The sequence below is a fragment of the Macaca thibetana genome, chromosome 10 (assembly GCF_024542745.1).
Source record: "Macaca thibetana thibetana isolate TM-01 chromosome 10, ASM2454274v1, whole genome shotgun sequence".
In the NCBI taxonomy this organism is placed as follows: domain Eukaryota; kingdom Metazoa; phylum Chordata; class Mammalia; order Primates; family Cercopithecidae; genus Macaca; species Macaca thibetana.
This window is the reverse complement of record NC_065587.1, coordinates 27,711,410-27,736,210: the sequence shown is the minus strand read 5'-3', so window position 1 is coordinate 27,736,210 and position 24,801 is coordinate 27,711,410. Positions and strand designations below refer to the sequence as shown.

The 24,801-nt window shown below is 44.1% G+C and overlaps 1 protein-coding gene across 6 annotated transcripts in view; it reads right to left on the bottom strand.

Annotated features, from left to right (window-relative positions):
* LOC126929581 (uncharacterized) overlaps window positions 1–22,815 on the bottom strand; it is a 50,984-nt gene extending 28,169 nt beyond the window's left edge. Inside the window, exons 1-8 of one of the 6 annotated variants that reach the window (XR_007717238.1) lie at window positions 22,603–22,815; window positions 20,243–20,344; window positions 18,853–18,967; window positions 15,648–15,782; window positions 14,879–14,990; window positions 13,237–13,347; window positions 12,193–12,294; window positions 10,468–10,933 (exon numbers count right to left, since the gene is read on the bottom strand). Coding sequence is in view for 2 of the 6 variants with exons in the window: in XM_050746004.1 (XP_050601961.1) it covers window positions 4,837–4,878 (42 nt within the window). In the remaining 4 variants the exon portion in view is untranslated. Of the gene's footprint in view, window positions 1–4,836; window positions 4,950–8,398; window positions 9,617–10,467; window positions 10,934–11,327; window positions 12,295–13,236; window positions 13,348–14,878; window positions 14,991–15,647; window positions 15,783–18,852; window positions 18,968–20,242; window positions 20,345–22,602 lie in introns of those variants that run through there. The other 5 variants (XR_007717239.1, XR_007717237.1, XR_007717236.1 and 2 more) reach the window with 5 other exon arrangements.
* Between the last annotated feature and the right edge of the window lie 1,986 nt (window positions 22,816–24,801).

Sequence of the window (24,801 nt, the reverse complement as noted above, 5' to 3'; positions counted from 1 at the left end):
ACAGTTGAAGGTATCTTAAACATTTTACAACTACCCATTCACCTAGCAATCCCACCACTGGTTATACACAGAAAGCACATGGAATCTGTTATGTTGAAGAGATATCAGCCTTCTTATGGTGACTGAAGCACTATGCACAATAGCGAAGGCATCCAATCAACCTACCTGTTCATGCACAGATAAAGGGATAAAGAAACTGCAGTACACAATGGCATCCTCTTCGGCCAGAGAAATTCATGAAACCATGTCATCTGCAGCAACGTACAGAAACCTGGAGGACATGACCTTCAATGAAATAAGCCAGGAAGAGAAAGACAAACGCGGCATGATTTCATGCATGTGAGAATGAGATCAACTTTCTCTCTAAACGACCTTATCTCCTAGATATAGAAAGTTCCACAGTGGTGAAGAGAGGCTGGGAGTTGGAGAGTCCGGGCAGGAACTGGGAAATGGATACAATGTTACACTCAGATGACAGGAATAAATTCAGCTGTTCTATTCCACAGTAGGATGTCTAGAGTTAACCGTATCCTACCATATTTTCCAAAAAAGTCTGAAAAGAAGGATTCTGAACATTGCAACCACAGAGAACTAATAAATAATAACTACACAAGGTAATAGAGACAGTCAATGCCTTGCTTTCCTCATTACACAAGGTATATATGAGTGGATCAAAATGTCCCACTCTGCTCTTTAATCGTATACTTTTACTACAGGACAAATTGTTTTTAAGTACATAGAAAGAAACAATGCTGAAGTTCATGTCAGCTGAAGTTCATGCAAGGCATTTCCAAAGAAATTCTGAGAAATCCAAACTACATTGGATGCATCACACTCCCTGATGTGAAATTTCACTCAAACTCTAGGGACCTGCTTCCACATGGATGAGTGGAAAAGAACAGAGAACCTGAAGTAAACTCACACACCTCATACCACCTGATGCTGGATGAAATACACAATGATAAGTAATGGGGACAGAACTCCCTTTTCAACAGTCTTGGGGATAAATGGTGAGCCATATGCAGAAGAGTAAGTAACACTAGGCTTCTACTTCTCACCATGTACCAAAGTTCACTCAGATGAAAGATATAAATGGAAGACCTCAAAGTACAAAAATCCTACAAGAGACCCTAGGAAATACCCTTCTCGACATTAGCTTTGACAAAGCATTTATATGCCTAAGACCCCACATGACACTGCAACAACAGCAATAATCGACATGTGGGACCTAATACACTAAAGAGTCACCACGCAACACAAGAAATTACCCACAGAGTAGACAGACGACATACAGGATGAGAGAAAATGTTCCCAAACTATGCACCTGACCAAGGTCTAATATCCAGAATCTACGTTAAAGACCTTACACAAATCAATTAGCAAAACTCCCCAAATATTCAATTAATAAATAGGCAATGGATATAAACACACACTTCTCGAAAGATGAAGTACAAGCAACCAACAAAAGTGAAAACATGCTCAACCTAATTGTCAGAGAAATATAAATCAAAAGCATAATGGATATCATCTCATGCTGGTCAGAATGGCGATTACAAAGTTAAAAACAAAAAAGACACTGGCAAGACAGCAGAGAAAGGGGGCACTGGTCCACTTTTGGTGAAAATGAAAAGTAGTTCAGACACCATGGAAAGCACTTCGGAGATTGCTCAAAGAACTTAAACCAGAATTACCATCTGACTCAGCAATCCCACTACTGGGGTATACACAAGGAAAATAAATCCTTCTGTCCAAAGCACACTTGCACACAAACGCTCATGACGGCACTATTTACAACGGCAAACACGTGAAATCAACCTAGGTACCCATCAACAGTGGATCTGAAAAGGAAAATGTGGTACATACATACCACAAAACACTAGGCAGCCGTAAAAAAAAAAAAAAGAGGAAATCATGTCCTTGGCAGCAACATGAAAGGAGCTGGAGGCCATTATCTAATGAGAAATAAGGAAAACACAGAACACCAAATGCCACATGTTCTCACTTCTAAGGTGGAGCTAACATTGAATACACCCTACCGTAAAAGTGAAAACAACAGACACTAGTGACTATCAGATGAAAAAGGAAGAAGGGACGAGGTATGGGCTAAAGACCTACCTGGTGGGTACACCCACTGCCTGCATGATAAGGTTGCTTGGACCCCAAGTCTCAGTGTCATGCAATATACCAAAGGCAGTAACTAATCTGCCTTTGTATGCTTTAGTCTATAATAAACATAGAAATTATGTTAAAAAAATACAAACTTAGAAGCTAAAAACATGAATGAAAAATACAAACTTTTATAATTATGCAAACAATATTTTATTGGCATAAACTAAGAAAGTGGACAGAATGAGTAAACCAAATACTCAACCCCAATTTACATATAGTGAACACATTTTTCAAAAGGACACCAAAAAGACGCAATGGGCAAAAGAGAACCTATTCAATAGATGATTTTGAGCAAACTGAATATTCACATACAAACCACTGAAATAGGACCCTTATGTCATGCAACACAACAATCAATGCAAAATACATTAAAGACCTAAAACTCAACTCTGAAACCACAAAACTCCTACAAGAAAACATAGGGTGCACGTGTATTTTAGAAAAGAAATCCATGCACGTAGGCTGCTAAAGGTATTTAAAATACGTTAAAACATGGAAACACCCATAGACAATGTAGTAGCTTGGCATTTTCACTGAAAAGCTGGGGACCCAGTTCCACAGTGGAACAGATTAGAAGACCTAGATATAAACCTACACACCTGAAACCATCTGACACTTGAAAAAAATCAACAAAAATAAGAGAAAGGACTCCCTATCAGTAAGTGGTGCTGGGATAAGTGGCTAGCTAGATGTAGAAGAAATAACACTGGGCCTGGGCCCCTATGTCTCACCATGTACAGAAAGCAACTCAAAATGAATCAAAGATTGAAATGCAAAACCCTGGGCTGGGCACGGCAGTTCATGCCTGGAATCCAAGCACTTGGGAGTCAAAACGGGCAGATGACTTGAAGTCGGGAGTTCAAGACCAGCTTGGCTGACACGGTGAAACCCCGTCTCTAATAAAAAAAAAAAAGTTAGCCGGGCATGGTGGTGCGTACCTGTACGCCCAGCTACTCAGGAGACTGAGGCAGAAGAATCACTTGAACCCAGAAGGGGGCAGTGAGCCGAGATCGCTCCATTGCATTCCAGCCTGTATGACAGAGTGAGACGCGGTCTCTAAATAAATACATAAACACATAAAAATGCAAGACCTGAAATGAAAAAATCCTGCACGAGAATCTAGCAAATACCCTTCTTGACGGAGGCTTTGGCAAAGCATTTATATGTCAAGCCCCCAAAAGCAATGGCAACAAAAGCAATTCCTGATCAGTGGGACCTAATGCTCAAAAGAGCTGCTGTACAAGAAGCAACCACAGAGTCAGCACACAGCCTATAGAATGAGGGAACATATTCCCCAACTATGCATCTGAAAAACGTCTAATATCCAGGATTTACCGTAAAGAGCTTAAACAAATAAAATCAGGAAAAAAAAAACTCATAAATAGGCAAGGGACATGAACACACACTAAAAAGAGGTGTACCAGTAACCAATTAGAATAAAAACATGCTCGATCTCACTGATCATCAGAGAAATGCAAATCAGAAACATACTGAGATACCATCTCACACTGGTCAGAATGGCAATTATGACACACAGTCCACAACAACAGAGGCTGGTGGGGCAGATGAGCAAAGAAATGCAGGTCCACTGTTGGGGGAAATGCAAACTAGTTCAGACTCCCTGGAGAGCAGTGTGGACATTTCTCAAAGAACCTAAAAGAGAACTACCACCCAACGCTGCAAACCCACTCCTGAGGATCTACCCGAAGGAAAATCCTTCCATCCAAAACACGCATGCACTCGTATGTTCATGGCAGTACTACTCACAATGGTGAAGACATGGAATCAGCCTTGGTGCCCATCAGCAGTGGATCAGAGAAAGGAAATGTGGTACATACACACCACGGAACACTACACAGCCATAAAAAACAAATCCATGCCCTTACCAGAAACCTGGACAGAGCTGTAGGCCATTATGAACAAAAGGCAAGAACAGAAAACCAAAATTTTCAAAACAGCTACAAAGGTCAGTTGTGAATATTCTCTCCACAGAGAAATCATAAGTCTGGAGCTCACAGAGGTGCCAGACATTGCGACTTCATTATGATGCTACGTTTACATAGATCAAAATGTCCCTTGTACCCGCTGGTTATACACACATACTCTACCGCAATGAAATTGCTATCTCATTTTGGTAACATTCATTGTCACCAGAATGAGATGACACCTGAGTGTGGTTTTGATTGACTTCTCATGAGGATCAGTAAGTTGATTCAGAATATTTTACCTGTGCATCCATCTCAGGTCTTCAGGTCCTTTGCCCAGTCTTACATGTCACATTGAAACAAGTTCACAATAACTTGGCAAACAACGCTAACCACAAGCAAAATGTAAATCAAAACCACACTTAGACACCATCTTATTTTTTGTAACAAAAAAAAGACAAAAGAACATTGAAAGAAAGGCAAATGCTGGTGTGTGTTTCCAGAGAGAGAGAGAAAGAGAAATTCTTCTCCACAGTTCGTGAGAAGGTAAACTAGCACACACACTACAGAAACCACTTGGAGGTTCCTCCAAACCTTAAAAGACTCCAACTACCATTTCAACCAGCAATTCTACTACTGGAAATACACTCAAAGCCATTGAAATCAGGACACCAAAGATAGATCTACCCACCCATGTGGATTCCAGCACTGTTCCCAAGAGCCAGTGTAAGCATCAACCTACCTGCTTATCCACAGACAAAGAGAGAAAGAAGCTGCTCCACATGTACACACCGGGATACTCTTCACACAGAAAAGCACAATGAAATCATATCGTGGAGAACCACACGGTTGCACCTGGAGAACATGAGGGTAAATTAAATGAGTGAGGGGGAGAGAAACAAACCTTGAGTCATCTCACACATGCAAAATCTGAGAAACTCTATCTCAAAGACCTGGCGAGCACAATATTGGTTTCCAGGGATTGGGAGAAAAGAGGGGTAATGAGCAGGGATTGTAAAAGGGTATAAAGTTACATATAAATGAGAGGAGGAAAACTCTGTTGTTTTATTCCAGTGCAGGGTGACCAGGGTTAACAGTATCGGCACATCACTTTCAAAGCAGCTTGACAGGAGAATACTGAAGGTTCTCACCATAAAGGAATAAACAATGGGAAAAGGTAACAGAAACACTAAGTACCCTGATTTCATCATTCCACAATGTATGCATGGACCAAAACGCCCCACTCTATCCTCTCATTGTATTGTTCCTTTACTATACAACACATGTGTTGAAAGAAATAGAAATATGCAAAAAATACAAAAAACTAGCCGGGCGCGGTGGCGGGCGCCTGTAGTCCCAGCTACTCGGGAGGCTAAGGCAGGAGAATGGCGTAAACCCGGGAGGCGGAGCTTGCAGTGAGCTGAGATCCGGCCACTGCACTCCAGCCTGGGTGACAGAGCAAGACTCCGTCTCAAAAAAAAAAAAAAAAAAAAAAAAAAAGAAATAGAAATATGCGCTGCTAAAATTTATGTGGGACCATGAAGTGCCCCGAGTTTCATCCTCAGCAATCCTGAGACATCCAGGCTATGTCGGATACATTACTCCCTGATTTCAAATTTCAGGGAAAAGCCAGGGACCCACTTCCACACAGAGCAGTAGAACGCAAGAGAGGACCAAGAAGTAAAACCACACACTGAAAACTATCTGATCTAACATAGAATCCACACATGTAAGCAAAAGGAGAAGGACACCCTATTCAATCAATGGTGCTGAAATAAGCAGCTAGCCATGTGCAGAAGAATAACACTGGGCCCCTACCTCACACCAGACACAAAGAGGAACTCAAGATGAATGAAAGATTTAAATGTAAAAACTCAAACTATTAAAATCTTATAAGAAAACGTGTAAAATATCCTTTTCCACATAGGCTTTGGCAAAGCATTTAGATGGCTAAGTCCTGAAAAGCAACGGCAACAAAAACAAAAATTGACAAGTCAGACTTAACACCTGAAAGAGCTGCTGCACAGCAAGAGAGACTACAACAGAGTAAACAGACAGCGTACAGAATGGGAGAACACGTTCCCAAACTGTGCCTCTGACCAACGTCTAACATGCAGAATCTACAAGGCCCTTCAACAAGTCAACCAGAGGAATAAACAGAAAAAGAATATCCCATTAATAAACGGGCCAGGGATGTGAACACACACTCCTCAAAAGTCAATAAGCAACCAACAAATAGGAAAACATGCTAAAACTCACTCATTACCAGAGAGCTGCCAATCAAAAGCATGACGAGATGCCATCCCACACAGGTCACAATGGTGAGGACCACGCAGGCAAAGAACACACGCTGGCGAGGCAGTCAAGGAAAGGAAACGCTGGTACACTTTTGCAGGGGATAAAAATCAGTACAAACACCGTTGAAAGTAGATCGGGGATTTCTCAAAGAGCTGAAAACAGAACTACACTCTCACCCAGTAAGCCCACTCCTGTGCATCTACCCAAAGGAAAATCAATCCATCTATCTGAAAGACACAGGCACTCGTATGTTCATGGCAGTGTTATTCACAATGTCAAAGACATGGAATCAACCTAGCCATCAACAGTGGATGAGATGCTGGCACAGTGGCTCACACCTGTAATTCTAGCACTTTGGGAGGCCAAGGCAGGTGGATGGCTTGAGTCCAGAATTCGAGACCAGCCTGAGCAAAATGATGAAATCCCATCTCTACAATAATACAAAAATTAGCTGGATGTGGTGGCGGGCACCTGCAGTCCTATCTAATCTAGAGGCTGAGGTGGGAAGATCACCTGAGCCCAGAAGATGGAAACTGCAGGCCACTGTCATAAGTGAACTAAGGCCCAAATAGAAAACCAAATGCCACATGTTCTCACTTGTAAGTGGGAGCTAAACTTTGAATGGACTTAAATATAAAGAAGAGAACAACAGACACCTGGAATGACCACCAGAACAATAAAAAAAAACTAGGGAGGGGGAGCGTGTGCTGAAGACCCACCCTGTGGGCCCTCTGCTCACTGCCTGTGTTACGGGGTTGCTGGCACCCCAAGACTCAGCGTCATACAATCAACAGATGTAACTAACTTGATTATGTATGCTTTAAACTATAATGAGAGCAGAAAGCATTAAAAGAAAAATCCAAGGTTAGGGCACTGTGGCTCATGCCTCTAATCCCAGCACTTTGGGAGGCCAAGATGGGCAGATCACAAGGTCAAGAGTTCACAAGCACCCTGGCCAATATGGTGAAACCTCATCTCTACTAAAAATACAAAAACTAGCCTGGCATGGTGGCGGGTGCCTGTAGTCCCAGCTACTTAGGAGGCTGAGGCAAGAGAATCGCTTGAACCCGGGAGGCACAGGTTGCAGTGAGCCAAGATCGCACCACTGCACTCCAGCCTGGGCCACAGAGCAAGACTCTGTCTCAAAAAAAAAAAAAAAAAGAAAAGAAAAGAAAAAGAAAAATCCAAGGTTAGAAGCAAAGAAAATAATAAGTGAAAATAGCATCTGCAGTTATTCAAACAATCCACGACTGTCACAAACACAGAACGAGGACCTAAGGGACAGAATGAGATAGCCAGATACTCAACCCAACATGATATGTAGGGAACACATTTTTCAAAACCCCAAACAGACACAGTGGCAAAGGGAGAGTCTGGTTCAATCAATGATTTTATCTACAGGCAAAACACTGAAACAGGACCCCTACATTTCACAATACACTAAATCAACTCAAAATGAATTAAAGACCTAAACTCAATCTTGAAACTGTAAAAGTCCTATAAGAAAACATAGAGTGGGCATATATTTTAGGAAACCTGTGTCTTTGCACACATGCTGCAAAAGGTAAAAAAGCGCCGGGCGCGGTGGCTCAAGCCTGTAATCCCAGCACTTTGGGAGGCCGAGACGGGTGGATCACGAGGTCAGGAGATCGAGACCATCCTGGCTAACACAGTGAAACCCCGTCTCTACTAAAAAATACAAAAAAACTAGCCGGGCGAGGTGGCGGGCGCCTGTAGTCCCAGCTACTCGGGAGGCTGAGGCAGGAGAATGGCCTGAACCCGGGAGGCGGAGCTTGCAGTGAGCTGAGATCCGGCCACTGCACTCCAGCAAGGGGGACAGAGTGAGACTCCGTCTCAAAAAAAAAAAAAAAAAAAAAAGGTAAAAAAGCCTCATAACATTAAAAAAAAAAAAAAAGTGTGGCCGGGCGAGGTGGCTCAGGCCTGTAATCCCAGTGCTTTGGGAGGCCAAGGCAAGGCGGATCACCTGAGGTCAGGAGTTTGAGACCAGCCTGGCCAATATGGTGAAACCCCGTCTCTACTAAAAGTACAAAAATTAGCCAGGCATGGTAGCAGCCGCCTAGAATCCCAGATACTTGGGAAGCTGAGGCAGAAGAATCGCTTGAACCCAGGAGGCAGAGGTTGCAGTGAGCCGAGATCGTGCCATTGCACTCCAGCCTGAGAGACAAGAGCACAACTTCATCTCAGAAAAAAAAAGGCTGGGAGCAGTGGCTCATGCCTGTAATCCCAGCACTTTGGGAGGCCAAAGCAGGCGGATCACGAGGACAGGAGATCGAGACCATCCTGGCTAACATGGTGAAACTCTGTCTCTACTAAAAATACAAAAAAAAAAAAAAAAAAAAAAAAAAAGGTAGGGAAACTACACCCACAGACAATGCAAGGCTTGGCTGTGTGTGTGCGTGTTTGTGTGTGTTTTGTATAAGTAGGGTGTTGAACACAAAAATCACTGCTAACATATGAAACTATAACCATGAGAGATTAGGGATACTTTACAACTTCTACAGGGAAAGGAAAACAATGAAACAAACAAAAAAAGGCATCCTAAAGACTGGGAGAATACACAAATATAAACTCAAAATACATTAAACCCTAAACACAAGACCCAAAAGCATAAAACTGCTACAGGAAAACACAGAGTTGCCGGGCGCGGTGGCTCAAGCCTGTAATCCCAGCACTTTGGGAGGCCGAGACGGGCGGATCACGAGGTCAGGAGATCGAGACCATCCTGGCTAACACAATGAAACCCCGTCTCCACTAAAAATACAAAAAAAATTAGCCGGGCGTGGTGGCGGCGCCTGTAGTCCCAGCTACTCGGGAGGCTGAGGCAGGAGAATGGCGGGAACCCGGGAGGCGGAGCTTGCAGTGAGCCGAGATCGAACCACTGCACTCCAGCCTGGGCGACAGAGCGAGACTCCGCCTCAAAAAAAAAAAAAAAAAAAGGAAAACACAGAGTGAGCTTAAGTTTTGGAAAATCTGAATCTAACCTGGCAGGTTGTAAAAGAAAACAATAGGAAAAAATAAAAACAGAAAAAAAACCACTTCCAATAATAGAAGTCAAAAATTCTAGTTTTTTGTTATTGACCTTACCTTACAAAAATAATCACTGCTGACTGGGGACTGTGGCTCACACCTGTAATTCCAGCATCTTGGGAGGCCAAGGTGGGTAGATCACTTGAGGTCAGGAGCATGGTGAAACTGTGTCTCCACTAAAAATACAAAAATTAGCCAGGAGTGGTGGCGCACACCTGTAGTCCCAGCTACTCAGGAAGCTGAGACAAAGAATCGCTTGAACCCGGAAGGTGGAGGTTGCAGTGAGCCAAGACTGTGCCACCCCACTCCAGCCTGGGCAACAGAGCAAAACTCCCCCCCAAAAAAGGAAAAATAAAAATAAAAAATTACCACTAACTAAAATAATAATCAAGAAATAAAGACACAGAAAACCTGAAGAAATTCTGCACAGTAAAGAAAACAACGCACCAACCAACACTCAGAAGACATTCTTCAAACAGAAAGGACATTACAATAAATCCTGCATCTAAAAGCAGTTGTTATCTGACATTTGGAAGAAACTAACACCCTACTGAGAAACAAAACACCCAAAACCAAGTAACCCAGCCAAAACTGGGCAACAAACCTGAACAGATGTTACTGAAGAGACAATATGCAATTCACTAACAGGTTAAAAAAAAAAAAAAGAAAGATGGTTCTCAACATTGCTAATCATCTCTAAACTGTAAATGAAAATCACACGGCCGGGCGCGGTGGCTCAAGCCTGTAATCCCAGCACTTTGGGAGGCCGAGACGGGCGGATCATGAGGTCAGGAGATCGAGACCATCCTGGCTGACACGGTGAAACCCCGTCTCTACTAAAAAATACAAAAAAAAAACTAGCCGGGCGAGGTGGGGGGCGCCTGTAGTCCCAGATACTCGGGAGGCTGAGGCAGGAGAATGGCGTGAACCCGGGATGTGGAGCTTGCAGTGAGCCGAGATCTGGCCACTGCACTCCAGCCTGGGTGGCAGAGCGAGACTCCGTCTCAAAAAAAAAAAAAAAAAAAGAAAATCACACTCAGATACAAACTCACTCTAATTCAGACAAAAAAAAGAAACCAATTATTTCAAACAAATACCCCAGGGGGAGCTGCATACACAGATACTCTTATACACTGTTGGGAGAAATCACTGTTACCATAGGCACTACAAAACTTCTCGGAGCTTCCCAAACAATCACAAAGCTAGCTACTGTTTCATCTAGCAATTCCAACAGCGTGTATGTGCATGCATGGTGAAACTGTATCTCTACTAAAAATATAAAATACTTAGGGACAGTGAAATTACTATATGGAAGCCATAGCTGCCTTCCCAGGTTGAAGGAAGCACTACTCACAATAGCCAAGATATGCAATCAACCTACCCATCCATCAACTGACGAAGAGATGAAGTAGCATCGGCATACAGACACAATGAAATGCACCCCATGAACAAAAACTGATGACATAACATTATTTGCGGCAACACGGATGGACCTGGAAGACATTATATCCAATGGAATCAGCCATGCAGAGAAAGACAAACACTGCATCATCTCACCCAAGTGGAAGCTAAAAAAGAATTATCTTTTTTTTGTTTGTTTGTTTTTGTTTTTTGAGACGGAGTCTCGCTCTGTCGCCCAGGCTGGAGTGCAGTGGCACGATCTCGGCTCACTGCAAGCTCCGCCTCCTGGGTTTACGCCATTCTCCTGCCTCAGCCTCCTGAGTAGCTGGGACTACAGGCGCCCGCCACCGCGCCTGGCTAATTTTTTGTATTTTTAGTAGAGACGGGGTTTCACCGTGGTCTCGATCTCCTGACCTTGTGATCCGCCCGCCTCAGCCTCCCAAAGTGCTGGGATTACAGGCGTGAGCCACCGCGCCCGGCCTAAAAAAGAATTATCTAAGTGAAATGAAGGTACAGTGGTGGTTATCAGAGGCTGTGGGAAGGAGAGGGCATGGGCTGGCAATGGTAATGGGTACCAAGTTGCACTTCCAGGGCAGGAACCAATGCTGGTGATCTACTCCACAGGGGGGTGACTACAAGTAACAATATGGTAGCCTGTTTTTCAATAGAGCTAGAAAGGAGCAGAACACTGAAGGTTCACACTACAAACAAATGAAAACTAGACATGGGAATAGACATGCAAAACATGCAGCTCTCATCATTCCTCAAGGATATACATGTAGGAAAATAACCTGCTGTACTCCCTAATTTTGGACATGTATTACAAACTTAATTTTAAAACTATAAATGAACAATGCTAAAATTCATAGAACCATGGAAGACCCTGAAAATCCAAAAGCAATTCCCAGAAATAGGAACTCATTTGAAGGCTTCACCCTCCTCGATGTCAAATTACACTGAAGAGCTATACTTATTCAAGCTCAAGGAACTGGCATAAAAAGAGAAACATACGCCATTGGACAGTATTAGGCATCCAAGCAACAAAAATACATGTACTTATAGTCAACAGATTTCTAAAAAGAACCCCGAATAAAATGGGAAATGACTAGTTCATTCTGTCAATGGCTTTGAGGAAATGGGAAATCCACACACAAAAGAATTAAATAAAACCTTGTTTTCCATGACACACAGAAATCCATGCAAAATCACTTCCACAAACAAACACAAGACCTGCAAGCTTAAAATTTCTTTGAGAAAACTGAAGGTGAGCATTAGCTTAGCGAAACCTGAACCTATCATCACGGGTGGCTAAGAGAAAGGAAGATTAAGAAAATCAAAAAAATATACTCACTGCCAAGGGAAAGAAACAGAAATTAGTATTTCTCTTGAGTAAACACAAAACCACTGCCAACAAAAGAAACATGTAACAGACCAAAAATGAAGAGCTTCTTCACTGGAGTAGAAAGAAAAAAAAGCAAGTGAAACAGCAGGCATAGTACACACTGGAAGAAACTGGTAAGTAATTACATATCAGAGGGAGGTTTGTATTGAACATTTACCAGAAACTAACACTACTATCAATGAAAACACACACAACCAATGAAAATTGGGCAAGGAACCTGAGTAACACAGCAAAAACTCAGCAGGAAACCTGCGTAGTCACTTTGGATAAGTACACATGAAATGAGTTAACAGGTACAAGAGCCGAGTGCAGGGGCTCACGCCTGGATTCCAAGTACATTGAGAGGCTGAGTAAGGCAGATCACCTGAAGTCAGGGATTCGAGACTAGCCTGGCCAACGTAGTGAAACCCCATCTCTACTAAAAATACAAAAATTACCCGGGTATGGGGGCACACACCTCTACTCCCAGCTACTCAGGAGGCTGAGGAGGGAGAATCACTTGAACACAGGAGATGGAGGTTGCAGTGAGCTGAGATGGCGCCATTGCACTTCAGCTTGGGCAACAAGAGAGAAACTGTCTCCACAAAACAAAAACAAAAAACCAGGTAAAAGAATGGGTTTCTCAACATCACTGTTTGAGATCAACTCATTTCAAACATGTAAATGAAAACCATACTCAGGCACCATCTCAATCCAACTGATATGAATATTGCCAAAAAGAAAGACTGTGTTTGAAATAAGGCAAAGGCTGGTGAGGAGGCAAAGAAAGGGATAATCTTACACACTACTGGGTGGAACTTTAATTAGGATGTGATCTAGGAAAAACACTGGAAGGTCCCTGAACAAATTAAACATGTGCCTAACATGTAATGTCATCATCCCACCCATGGTTATCCATGGAAAGCAAATGAAATTCATATGCTGGAGACAAAGCTTCCTTCTCTTCTTTCTTGACACACTACTGACAATAGCCAAAAGATGGAATCAACCTACCTGTCCATCCACAGATGAAGGGATAAAGAATCTTCAGGACACAGGCACAATGGAATACTTTTCAGCCATCAAAATTCAGGGCATTTTCTCTTTCCCGCAACACGGCTGCACCTGCAAGATATGTTCAATCAAATCAGAAAGGCAGAGAAAAGAGAAGGATCAACCCTGCACATTCTCACTCATGTGGGAGCTGAAAAATTTTACTCACTGAAGGTGGAAATACAGTAGTGGTCACCACAGGCTGGGTAGAGGAGAGGACACAGGCAAGGATTGGCAATAGGTATGCAGAGAGTTAAAGGAGAAGAATACATTCTGGTATTCTACTCCACAGCAGGGAGACTGTGTGTAACAATACGGTTGTGTCTTTCTCAAAATAGCTACCAAGGAGGAGATACCGATGTTCACACCTCAAAGATATAAGACCTATACATGGTCACAGGCACAAGAAACTTCTTGATTCTATCCTTATGCAAGATATACAAGTATCAAAATGTCCCATTCACTGCTAATTCTGGACATGTGGTATGAACCACACGTTTTACAAAACGTTAACTATACACAGCTAAAAATTCACACGGAACCACCAAAGACCCTGAATATGCAAAGCAATCCTAGGAAATACAAACTAGTTTGGAGGCCTCACACTCTTCATCTTCAAATTACAGGTAAAAACTCTACTTATCCAAAGACTACGGCAGTGGCATAAAAAGAAACCATGCACCTATGGACATAACAGTACCTAAACGTATGCCTGTATGCAGTCAACACATTTTTCTCAAAAGAACGCCTACAAGATGCAATGAGGTCGGGTGCTGTGGCTCACAAATTAAAACCTAAACACGTGACCCCAAAGCATCAAATGCCTACAGGAAAACAGAGTGAGCTTAAATTTCAAAAAACCTAAATCAATGTTAAATAGTGAGAAAAACAACAGAAGGAAAACACTTCCAATAATAGAAGTCAAAAATTCTTGTTTTTATTATTGACTATATCTTACAAGAATAATTACTGTGAACTAAAATAATAATCAACCAGTAAAAAAAAAAACCTGAAGAAATACTGCACAGTAAAGAAAACAATGCACCAACCAACACTCAGAAGGCATTCTTCAGATAGAAAGGACATTACAAGGAATCAAGTATCTGAAAGGGATTATCTGACATTCAGAAGAAACTAACACGCCACTGAGGAACAAAACAAAACCAAGGAACCCAGCCAAAACTGGACAACAAACCTGAACAGACATCACTGAAAAGACAATGTGCAATTCACTAACATATAAAAAAGGTGGTTCTCAACATTACTAGTCATCTCTAAACTGTAACTGAAAATCACACTCAGGTACAGACTCACTCTAATTTGAAAAAAAGAAACCAATTATTTCAAACAAATTCCCCAGAGGGAGGTGCATACAAAGATACTCTCATGCACTATTGGGAGAAATCACTGTTACTATAGGCACTACGAAAACCTCTTGGAGCTTCCCAAACAATCAAAAAGAAAACTACCATTTCATCTGGCAATTCCAGCAGTGGGTATATACTTAGGGACAGTGAAATCACTGCATGGAAGGAAGCCATAGCTGCCTTCCCAGGTTGACCGAAGCATTACACACAATAGCCAAGATAAGCAATCAACCTACCTGTCCATCAACTGATGAAGGGATGAAGGAACTTCAGCATACAGACACAACAAAATACACCCCATCAACAAACATTGATGACATAAGATCCTTTGTGGCAACACGGATAAACCTGGAAGACATTATATTTAGTGGAATCAGACAGGCAGAGAAAGACAAACACTGCATCATCTCACCCATGAGGAGACTAAAAAAGAATTATCTAATTGAAAGTGAAAGTACAATAGTGGTTATCAGACGCTCGGGAGAGGGGAGGGCATGGGCTGGCATTGGTAATAGGTACCAAGTTGCATTTCCAGGGGAGGAATTAATGCTGGTGATCTACTCCACAGGAAGGTGACTACAAGTAACAATATGGTAGGATCTCTTTCAACAGAGCTAGAAAGGAGAGGAACACTGAAGGTTCACACCACAAATAAATAAAAACTAGACATGGGAATAGATATGCAAAACACCCTGACTTCATCATTCCTCAAAGTACGCAAGTAAACAAAATCCCACTGTACCCCCTAATTTTGGACATGTATGACAAACCCAATTTTAAAACTGTAAATGAACAATGACAAAATTCACAGAGAACCATGGAAGACCCGGAAAATCCAAAGCACTTCCCAGAAATAGAAACTCACTTGAATGCCTCATGCTCCCCAATGTCAAACGACATCGAAAAGCTATACTTACTGAGGCAGCAAGGAACTGGCATAAAAATAAGAAACATATGCCACTGGACAATATCAGGCAGCCAACAGACAAATCTGAATGTACTTACAGTCAATAGATTTCTCAAAAGGCTGGGCATGGTGGCTCATGCCTGTAATCCCAACATTTTGGGAAGCCACAGCAGGCTGACCACTTGAGGTCAGGAGTTTGAGACCAGTCTGGCCAACATGGTGAAGCCCCGTCTCTAATAAAATAAAAATACAAAAATTAGCCAGCATGGTGGTGTGTGCCTATAATCCCAGCTACTCGGGGGCTAAGGCGGGAGAATTGCTTGGATCCTGGGGATGGAGGTTGCAGTGAGCTGAGATCACACCACTTCCACTTCACTCTAGCCTGGGCAAAAGAGCAAAACTCCATCTCAAAAAAAAAAAAAAAAAAAAAAAATCCCAGACAAATAAACTGGGAAACAGCTAGTCCATTCTGTAAATGATTTTGAAAAAACTGGAAACTCACAAAACATGGAAACCTCAAGTTTATCCTTTATCCTTATGTAAGGTACACTAGTACCTCAATGTCCCCATTGTACCCCTAATTCTGGACATGCAGTATGAACCAAACTTGTCATGAAATGTAACTACGCACAACTAAAAATTCACATGGAACTACCATAGACTCCAAATATGCAAAGCAATCCTAGGAAATACAACCTCGTTTGGAGGCCTCACACTGTTCAATTTCAAATTACATGGAAAAGATCTACTCATCCAAAGACTATGGTAAAGACGTAACAGTGAAACCATGCGGACATAACAGAACCTAAACGTATGCCTGTATGGAGTCAACACGTTTTTCAAAAGAATGCCTGGAAGACGCAATGAGGAGTGGGATGTCTGTTCAATTAATGAATCTGAAAATACTGGATATTCACATGAAAAAGGGCGAAATAGGACCCTTATGTTACACAATACACAAATACCAACTCGAAATAAATGAAAACCTAAACACAAGACCCAAAAGCATAAAACTTCTACAGGAAAACACAGAGTGAGTGGAAGTACAGGGCAACTTAATCTATGCTCATAGGTTGCAAAAACAAAAAGTAGTTAGGAAATACATGGAAAATACACTCAAAATCAATGAAATGCATCAAAAGTGTGATTTTCTTTCTGGCCTGACCCAAAATCGTTGCTAACAAAAGGAAAACTCAACATGTGAAAAAGAAAACTTAAGAACTACGGCATGGTAAAGGAAGCAGTGAACCAATCAACAATGAGAAGGCATTCTTCATATAGGGAGGGCATGATGAGGAATCATTTATCTGAAAGAGATTGTTACATGGTATGCACGAGAAACTAATGCTACTAAGAAGTGAAACATGCAAAACCAAGTAACCCAGCCAAAGCTGGACAATGCACCTGAAGAGACATGTCTCAAAAGTCCCAGCTACTGGATAAGCTGAGGTGGGAGAATCACCTGAGCCACAGGAGGTCATGGATGCAGTGAGCCAAGATCGCACCACTGAACTCCAGCTTGAGCAACCAGAGCCAGAAACTATCTCTAAATAAATAAATAAATAAGTAAAATAAAAGAGAAGAAATAACTATGCAGTAAAAGACAAACCACATCGACTCACCCAGGAGCAACCTAAAAAACTTTATCTCTTAGAACTGGTAAGCACAACTGTTTTACCACAGTTTAGGGTTCAAAGGTGGGGCACGGTCAGGGATTGGAAATGGGTACAAAGTTACATATTCCATGAAAGGAATGAAACCTGTAGTTCTATTCCACAGCAGCAGAGTCACTAGGTTTAACATTATTAGAGTGTAGTTTTCAAGAAAACTAGAAAAGAGGATTCTGAATGTCTTCACCTCAAAGGAATAATAACTCTGTGAGGCAAGAGAGATGTTAAACACCCTGATTTCATCATTACACAATGTACGCACGGACCAAAGTGTCTCATTCTACTCTCTGGTAGTACACTTTTACCATAGGGTAAATTTTTGTAAAGAAATTTAAGGAAACAGGCTCAGCATGGTGGCTCACGCCTGCAATCTCAGCACTTTTGGAGGCTGAGGCAGCCACATAGCTTGAGGCCAAGAGTTCGAGACCAGCCTGGCCAACATGGTAAAACCCCATCTCTACTAAATATATAAAAATTAGCTGGGCGTCTTGGCACACGCCTGTAATCCCAGGTACTTGGGAGGCTGAGGCAGGAGAATCACTTGAACCCGGGAGGCGGAGGTTGCAGTGAGCCAAGATCATGCCACTGCATTCTAGTCTGGGCAACAAAGCGAAACACTGTCTCATAAAATAAAAAAATAAAAATAAATTTAAAAAAAAAAAGAAGATGATGTTCAAGTGACCAACCGACATGAAAAAATGCACAATGTCACTAATCATCAGTGAAATGCAACTCCCAAACACAATGAGATACCATCTCACGCTGGTCAGAATGTGCATTTTTCCAAAGTCAAAACAACATGCTGGGAGGCAGCAAAGGAAAGGGAACGCTGCTACACTCTTGGTCAACGTGAAAACCAGTTCACACCATAGAAACCAGTTTAGAGATTCTCAAAAAACTTAAAACAGAACTACCATCAAACCCAGCAATTCCACTACACTTGATATCTACCCAAAAAACAATAAATCCTTCTTCAAAAAGACACATGTTCTTCTGCATTCATTGCCGTGCCGTTCACAAGAACAAAGACGTGGAAGCATCCTAGGTGACCAGCAACAGCGGATTTGACATTTTTTTTTTAATGTGGTGCATACACACCATAAAATACTACGCAGCCATAAAAAGAACACACAATCATGTCCTAAGCAGCATGGATAGACATGGGGATTATTATGTTCAGCAAACCAACGCAAGAACAGAAAACCAAATACTCCATGTTCTCACTTATGAGTGGGAGCTAAACAGTGAATACATTCAAACATAAAGATGGAAACAATAGACACCGGGGACTATCAGATGAAAAAACGAGGCAGAAAGGGGGTGCAGGCGGAAGAACCACCTCATTGGCACTTTGTTCACTGCCTGGGTGACGGGGTCAGAGGCCACAAGCCTCCATGTCATCAAATGTTCACATGTAACTAACCTCCAATTTAATCAAAATAAGTCGATTATATATATATTTTAAAACAGGGTTGCCCCAGCCACAGTGGCTCCTGCCTGTAATCATGGCACTTTGGAAGGCTGAGGCAGGCAGATCACTTGAGCCCGGGAGCTCGAGAGAAGTATGGGCAATGTGGCAAAATCTACCTCTACAAAAAGTACAAAAAAATTAGTGGGGCATGGTGGTGCGCACCTATAGTCCCAGCTACTTGGGAAGTTGATGAGGGAAGACTTCAGCCCCAGAGGTCAAGGCTGCAATAAGCCAAGATTACAGTGCTGAACTCCAGCCTGGGTGACAGAGCGATAACCTGTCTCAAACAAACAAACAAAAAAAAGGATTAGGATATATTGCAGACAGATAGGTAGATACATGGATGATAGATAAAACAAAACCTACAGTCATCCAAGCAATCACTGACTGGCATAAACATAGAAAGACAACCGAATGGACAAAATGAGGGAGCCAAGTAATCAACCCAAAATTATATTTAGGGCAGACATTTTTCAAAAGCACACCAAAGGCACAACAGTTGAGAAAACTGGGTAGTCATGTGCACGAGATTGAACTAGCACCCCTATGTTGCCCAATACACAAAAATCTATGAAAAATAAAACAGTTAAATTCAATCCTGAAAGCAAAACACTCCAAGGAGAAAACATGGGATAAGCATATATTTGGGGGAAACTTGACCCTGTGCACACAGGTTGCAAAAAGAAAAAAGAAAAAGAGAAGGAAAAATGAGGGGATAAATACTTGTAGACAATAAAATGGCCTAACAATCTTTTTCTGGATGGGATACTGAAATCACTGCCAACAAATGCAAATATAAACAAGAGAGACTAAGTACAACATTAGAGCCTCTGCACAGGAGAGAACAAATGAACCCAAAGAGAAAGTATCCTAGGCATTCTAGACCAGGCATGGTGGCTCACAAGGTCAGGAGTTTGAGGCCAGCCTGGCCAACACAGTGAAACCCTGTCTCTAGTAAAAATACAAAAATTAGTTGGGCATGGTTGTGCATGCCTGTAATCCCAGCTACTCAACAGGCTGAGGCCAGATAATTGCTTGAACCCGGGAGGCAGAGGTGGCAGTGAGCTGAGATCACGCCACTGCACTCTAGCCTAGCGACAGAGGGAGACTCTGTCTCAAAAAAAAAAAAAAAGTGGGCAGGCGCAGTGGCTCACACCTGTAATCCCAGCACTTCTGGAGGCTGAGGTGGGCGAATCACAAGGTCAGGAGATCTAGACCATCCTGCCCAACATGATGAAACCCCGTCGCTACTAAAATACAAAAAAAAAAAAAAAAAAAAAAAAAAATTAGCCAGTCACGGTGGTGCACACCTGTAGTCCCAGTTACTCAGGAGGCTGAGGCAGGGGAATCGCTCGAACCCCAGAGATGGAGGTTGCAGTGAGCCAAGATCACGCCACTGCACTCCAGCCTGACGACAGAGCAACAATCTGTCCAAAAAAAAAAAAAAGGAAAAACAAGCGTAAATACACAATGCTAATATTAACATGGAACCACAAACAGCCCTGAACATCTAAGGAATCCTGAGAAATACAAACTAAGTTGGAAGACTCACAATTACTGACATCAAATTGCATTGCAAAGCTGTAGGTAGCCAACATTCCAATCTACATGGTCCTGTGATGTGCCACTGTGCTCCAGCTTGGGTGAGAGTGACCTGTCTCAAAAAAGAAAGATTGTGAGAAAATAGGAGGGAACCATAGAAGTGATAACTGGTTGTTATCAAACATGTACACAGAAAAAAATATATCAAATAGCATTAAAAAATACATATCCAAACTAAAACTGGGCAAAAAACCTGAATAGACATCACTGCAAAAATGACATAAAATGCACAAACACGTAAGAGAAAAGGTCCTCAACATTATTATTCATCAGAAAAGAATGTACTCCAAAACCACATTCAGATACCATCCCACACCTACTGGAATACATGTTACTGAAAATATCTTAAGAATGCTGGTGTGGGCCGGGCGCGGTGGCTCAAGCCTGTAATCCCAGCACTTTGGGAGGCCGAGACGGGTGGATCACAAGGTCAGGAGATCGAGACCATCCTGGCTAACCCGGTGAAACCCCATCTCTACTAAAAAATACAAAAAACTAGCCGGGCGAGGTGGCGGGCGCCTGTAGTCCCAGCTACTCGGGAGGCTGAGGCAGGAGAATGGCGTGAACCCGGGAGGCGGAGCTTGCAGTGAGCTGAGATCCGGCCACTGCACTCCAGCCTGGGTGACAGAGCGAGACCCCGTCTCAAAAAAAAAAAAAAAAAAAAAAAGAATGCTGGTGTGGATTTGGATAAAGGGGAAATCTTATATACTATTGCTGTAAAGATAAATTAGGATATACACTATGGAAAAAAGTTGTAGGCCAAGCGCGGTGGCCCACGCCTGTAATCCCAGCACTTTGGGAGGCTGAGGCAGGCAGACCACCAGGTCAGGAGATCAAGACCATCCTCGTTAACACAGTGAAACCCCGTCTCTACTAAAAATACAAAAAATTAGCCAAGCGTGGTGGCATGCACCCGTAGTCCCAGCTACCGGGAGGCTGAGGCAGGAAAATCGCTTCAACCCAGGAGGCAGCCTTTGCAGTGAGATGAGATCGCGCCACTGTACTCCAGCCTGGATGACAGAGTGAGACTGTCTCAAAAAAAAAAAAGAAAAGAAAAGAAAAGAAAAAAAGTGGTAGATTCCTCAAAAAACTGAAAATGCAACTACCGTATGACCCAGCAATCCCACTACTGGGTACACCTTCAAAGCAAATGAAAACAGTATCAGAGATCACAAAGCCTCAATGGGGATAGGAGATTTTTTCATTAAATGGTTTCAAGAAAACTGATGTTTCTATGAAAAAGAAGGAAATAGGGCCCTTCTGGTATACAATACACAAAAATCAACTCAAAATGGACTGAAGACCTGAACACAAGACCTGAAATTATACATTAACATCAAATGTCTGTAAGAAAAAAGGGGGTGGGGGACCTGGTGGAGCACTCAGTTTTGGGGCAACCTGCATCTAGGCTCACAGTTTGGAAACGGGAAAAGAAAAAACGGGGAAAAAAAAGCAGAGGGGTAAAACCTCGTCAAGAATGGAATGGCTTGTGAATATATTTATTTTTTAAATTGGGAAAGCGAATCACAGGTAACAAAAGCAAAAACAACCATGTGGGGCTACATCCAACTGGAAAGCTTCTGTACAGAAAGAAAACAGTGAACCAAATGAAAACCAATCCTACAAATGGGGAGAAAGTTTGGGGGAAGCATGTATCTCCTAAGGGACTGTTACAAAAAATACGCAATGCCTTCACAGTGCCCAACAGCAATAACAACAAGATCATCAACCCCAAACTGGGCAGGGACCCAGCACAGACATTTCTGCACAGGAGACATAACACTGAGCAGCATGGACAGAACCAGGTCCTCAGCATCACCGTCATCATGGGCAAGTCCCCGTCAGGCTCGCACCCGGGTGTCCGTTCCCCCGGTCAGGTGGTCGTGTCCGGATGGACAGGAGGGGACACAGGCTTCTTTGGGGGCGGGGGATTGGTGATGTGTCCCGATGGCGGGAAGGCAAATTTAAAAATTCATCAAATCCTGGAGGCCGCTGGGATCTTTTTTCCTCCGTCTGAGGCCTGGCCAGGAGGCAGCCAAACACCCAGGCCTGGTCCCAACTCCCACCTGGGCCGGGCTTCCCCTTCCTCCTGGGGCTTTCCTCTCTCCCCATCTATATGGGACAGGTTCCCTCAGAAAAAGTCCTCAAACCCCAAAAATACCACAGTCCGCTACACTTGCCACCCTCAAAAGTCCTCAGGGAACAAAATTAATGGTAAAATAAATACTAAAATACTATGAGAGAAAGAGGAAAACTAGTGAGAAGGTGAGCATAAAGAGAAAGTTCCAGGAAACAAGCTTCTGTAGTCACCGTGTAGAAAAAAGTGTCCTGGAAACGCTGAGCGCACGCAGCTCCCACCTCAGCAGTCAGGGCCACAGACAGCAGCAGTTTCCTCCCCGAGACGAGTCTCCAAGTCATCCCCACGCCGCCGCAGTGCGCCCTCAAGCGGGTCCGGAAGGAACAGGAGCCATTCTCCATCTTTCCATTATGGACGCCACGCCACGCACGCCACGAAGCCTCTGCGGTGAGAACACGCATGCGCATCATGTGGCGCAGAAAAGGCAGTTTCAGCGCCCCCTGCCAGTCACAGTGCACAGTGCAGGATGATCCACCTCATGGTCCGCATCAGCCTAGTCTGTTTAGCAAGGGTAAGGGCGTGTTGTTCGACACCAGGGAGCAGGAACTCCCCAATCTATGTATGCGGACCTCCCCCCGTGAAGTTCTTATTTTCTTTTTGTTTGGGCAGGGTCTCACTCTGTGGCCCAGGATGAAGTGCACTGGTGCAATCACGGTTCACTGCAGCCTCAACCTCCTGGGTGGGAGGTTGTAAGGTGGGAGGGCAGGCAGGGCTGGGGCTGCTGAGAGGCTGGGAGGAGGGGGCTGTCAGGAAGGGAAAGTGGGATGGGGCCGGCAGAGAGGGCACTTAGTCCCATCACCGTCGCCCTAACAGGGCCGGTCAGAGAATGGCTGTGGGGCTCAGTGCAGGAAGCAAATATGGAGCCCTTTGTTCAAAAATGATTAAGGATTTTTTTTTTCTTCTTTTAGACGGAGTCTCACTCTGTCTCCCAGGCTGGAGTGCAGTGGCGTGATCTCAGCTCACTGCAAGCTCCACCTCCTGGGTTCAATGGATTCTCCTGCCTCAGCCTCCTGAGTAGCTGAGACCACAGGCAAATGCCACCACACCCAGCTAATTTTTGTATTTTTAGTAGAGACGGAGTTTCACCATGTTGGCCAGGCTGGTCTCGAACTCCTGACCTCAAGTGATCCACCCACCTTGGCCTCCCAAAATGCTGGGATTACGGGCGTGAGCCACCATGCCTGACCAAAAATGATTGAGGATTTTAAGGCAGCCCCCACAGAGCATTAAACAAGTCCCTAGAGCTGGCCCCGTCCCTGAAGGCTCCAGGCCCATCTGTCTTGGGAATGCACAGATTCCAGGGGCCCAAACCCACCCTTCACCACTCTCTTCCCCTCCCAGCACCACAGGGGCCCTCCTGGCCCCTGGGACCTCCCAAGGAGCAGGCTCTCTGTCCAGGATGGAGATGGGGACCCTCCTCACTGCCCTGTGCCCCTCATGGGCTGGACACGCCCACCACCCAGGAAGGAAGGCGTAAAAGGCTGGGCACCGCCCTTGTGGAACCAGAGGCTTGGCGGCCCTAGATGGTTCTGGCTGAACCCGCCTTCGGAGGGCTGAGATGAGCCGGCCTGCCGCAGTTACTCAGCTGACGCCCCCTCCCTGCAGGGCCTGGGGTAAGGAGCTTCCCAGACTGCCCACCTAGCCCCCACCGCACTTCCATCGTCTCCAGACATGTGCAGCAAGGGAAGAAACAGGAAGCAGGAGCTCTCCCAGCCGACCCCCTAGCACCCTTCCCCGGAGCCTCACCTACAGGAGGACGGACACCTCAGACCCTCCCCTGGACCCAGTGCTGTAGGGAGAAACCTCAGGCCTGGGCCTGGGATGAGTGCCCTCGCCAGCCTGGGATCAGGAGACAGGCTCTCCCTGGCTCAGCACCTGAGTGTCCACTCACAGGACACTCACCTGCAGAGGTGCCCTGAGCGCCATTGTGGGTTAAGGGAATTTCTCCCCTCTGGAAACAGTCCCTGAGAAGCTGAAGGTCTTGAGGGCCTCTCACCAAATGTCTTTGGGAGGTGGGAAGACATCAAATGTGGGTGTGGCTTCCCTGGAACAGCTGTGTGTGGGGACTCAGGAGCCAAGTCCCCCAGCGCACGCCTCTAACACCTTCAGTAAGGGCCACCCCTCTGGAGCCACAGGTGGCTGCCAACACCCCATGGTTCCCAGCAGGCACCACCCAGGCAAGAGAGAGAACAGGCCGGGGAACAATGGACTGGCCTGGCCCCAAGTGCTGGGCAGATCAGAGACCAGATGGCCTAAGCTCATGCCCTGGGGCCAGCTCTGACTCCCTGCAAGTGTGGCAAGAGTCCCTTTTGGACACCTTGAGAAGCTGCAGCTGGGAGAGGACCACCCGCCTGTCTGGACATCCAGCCCAG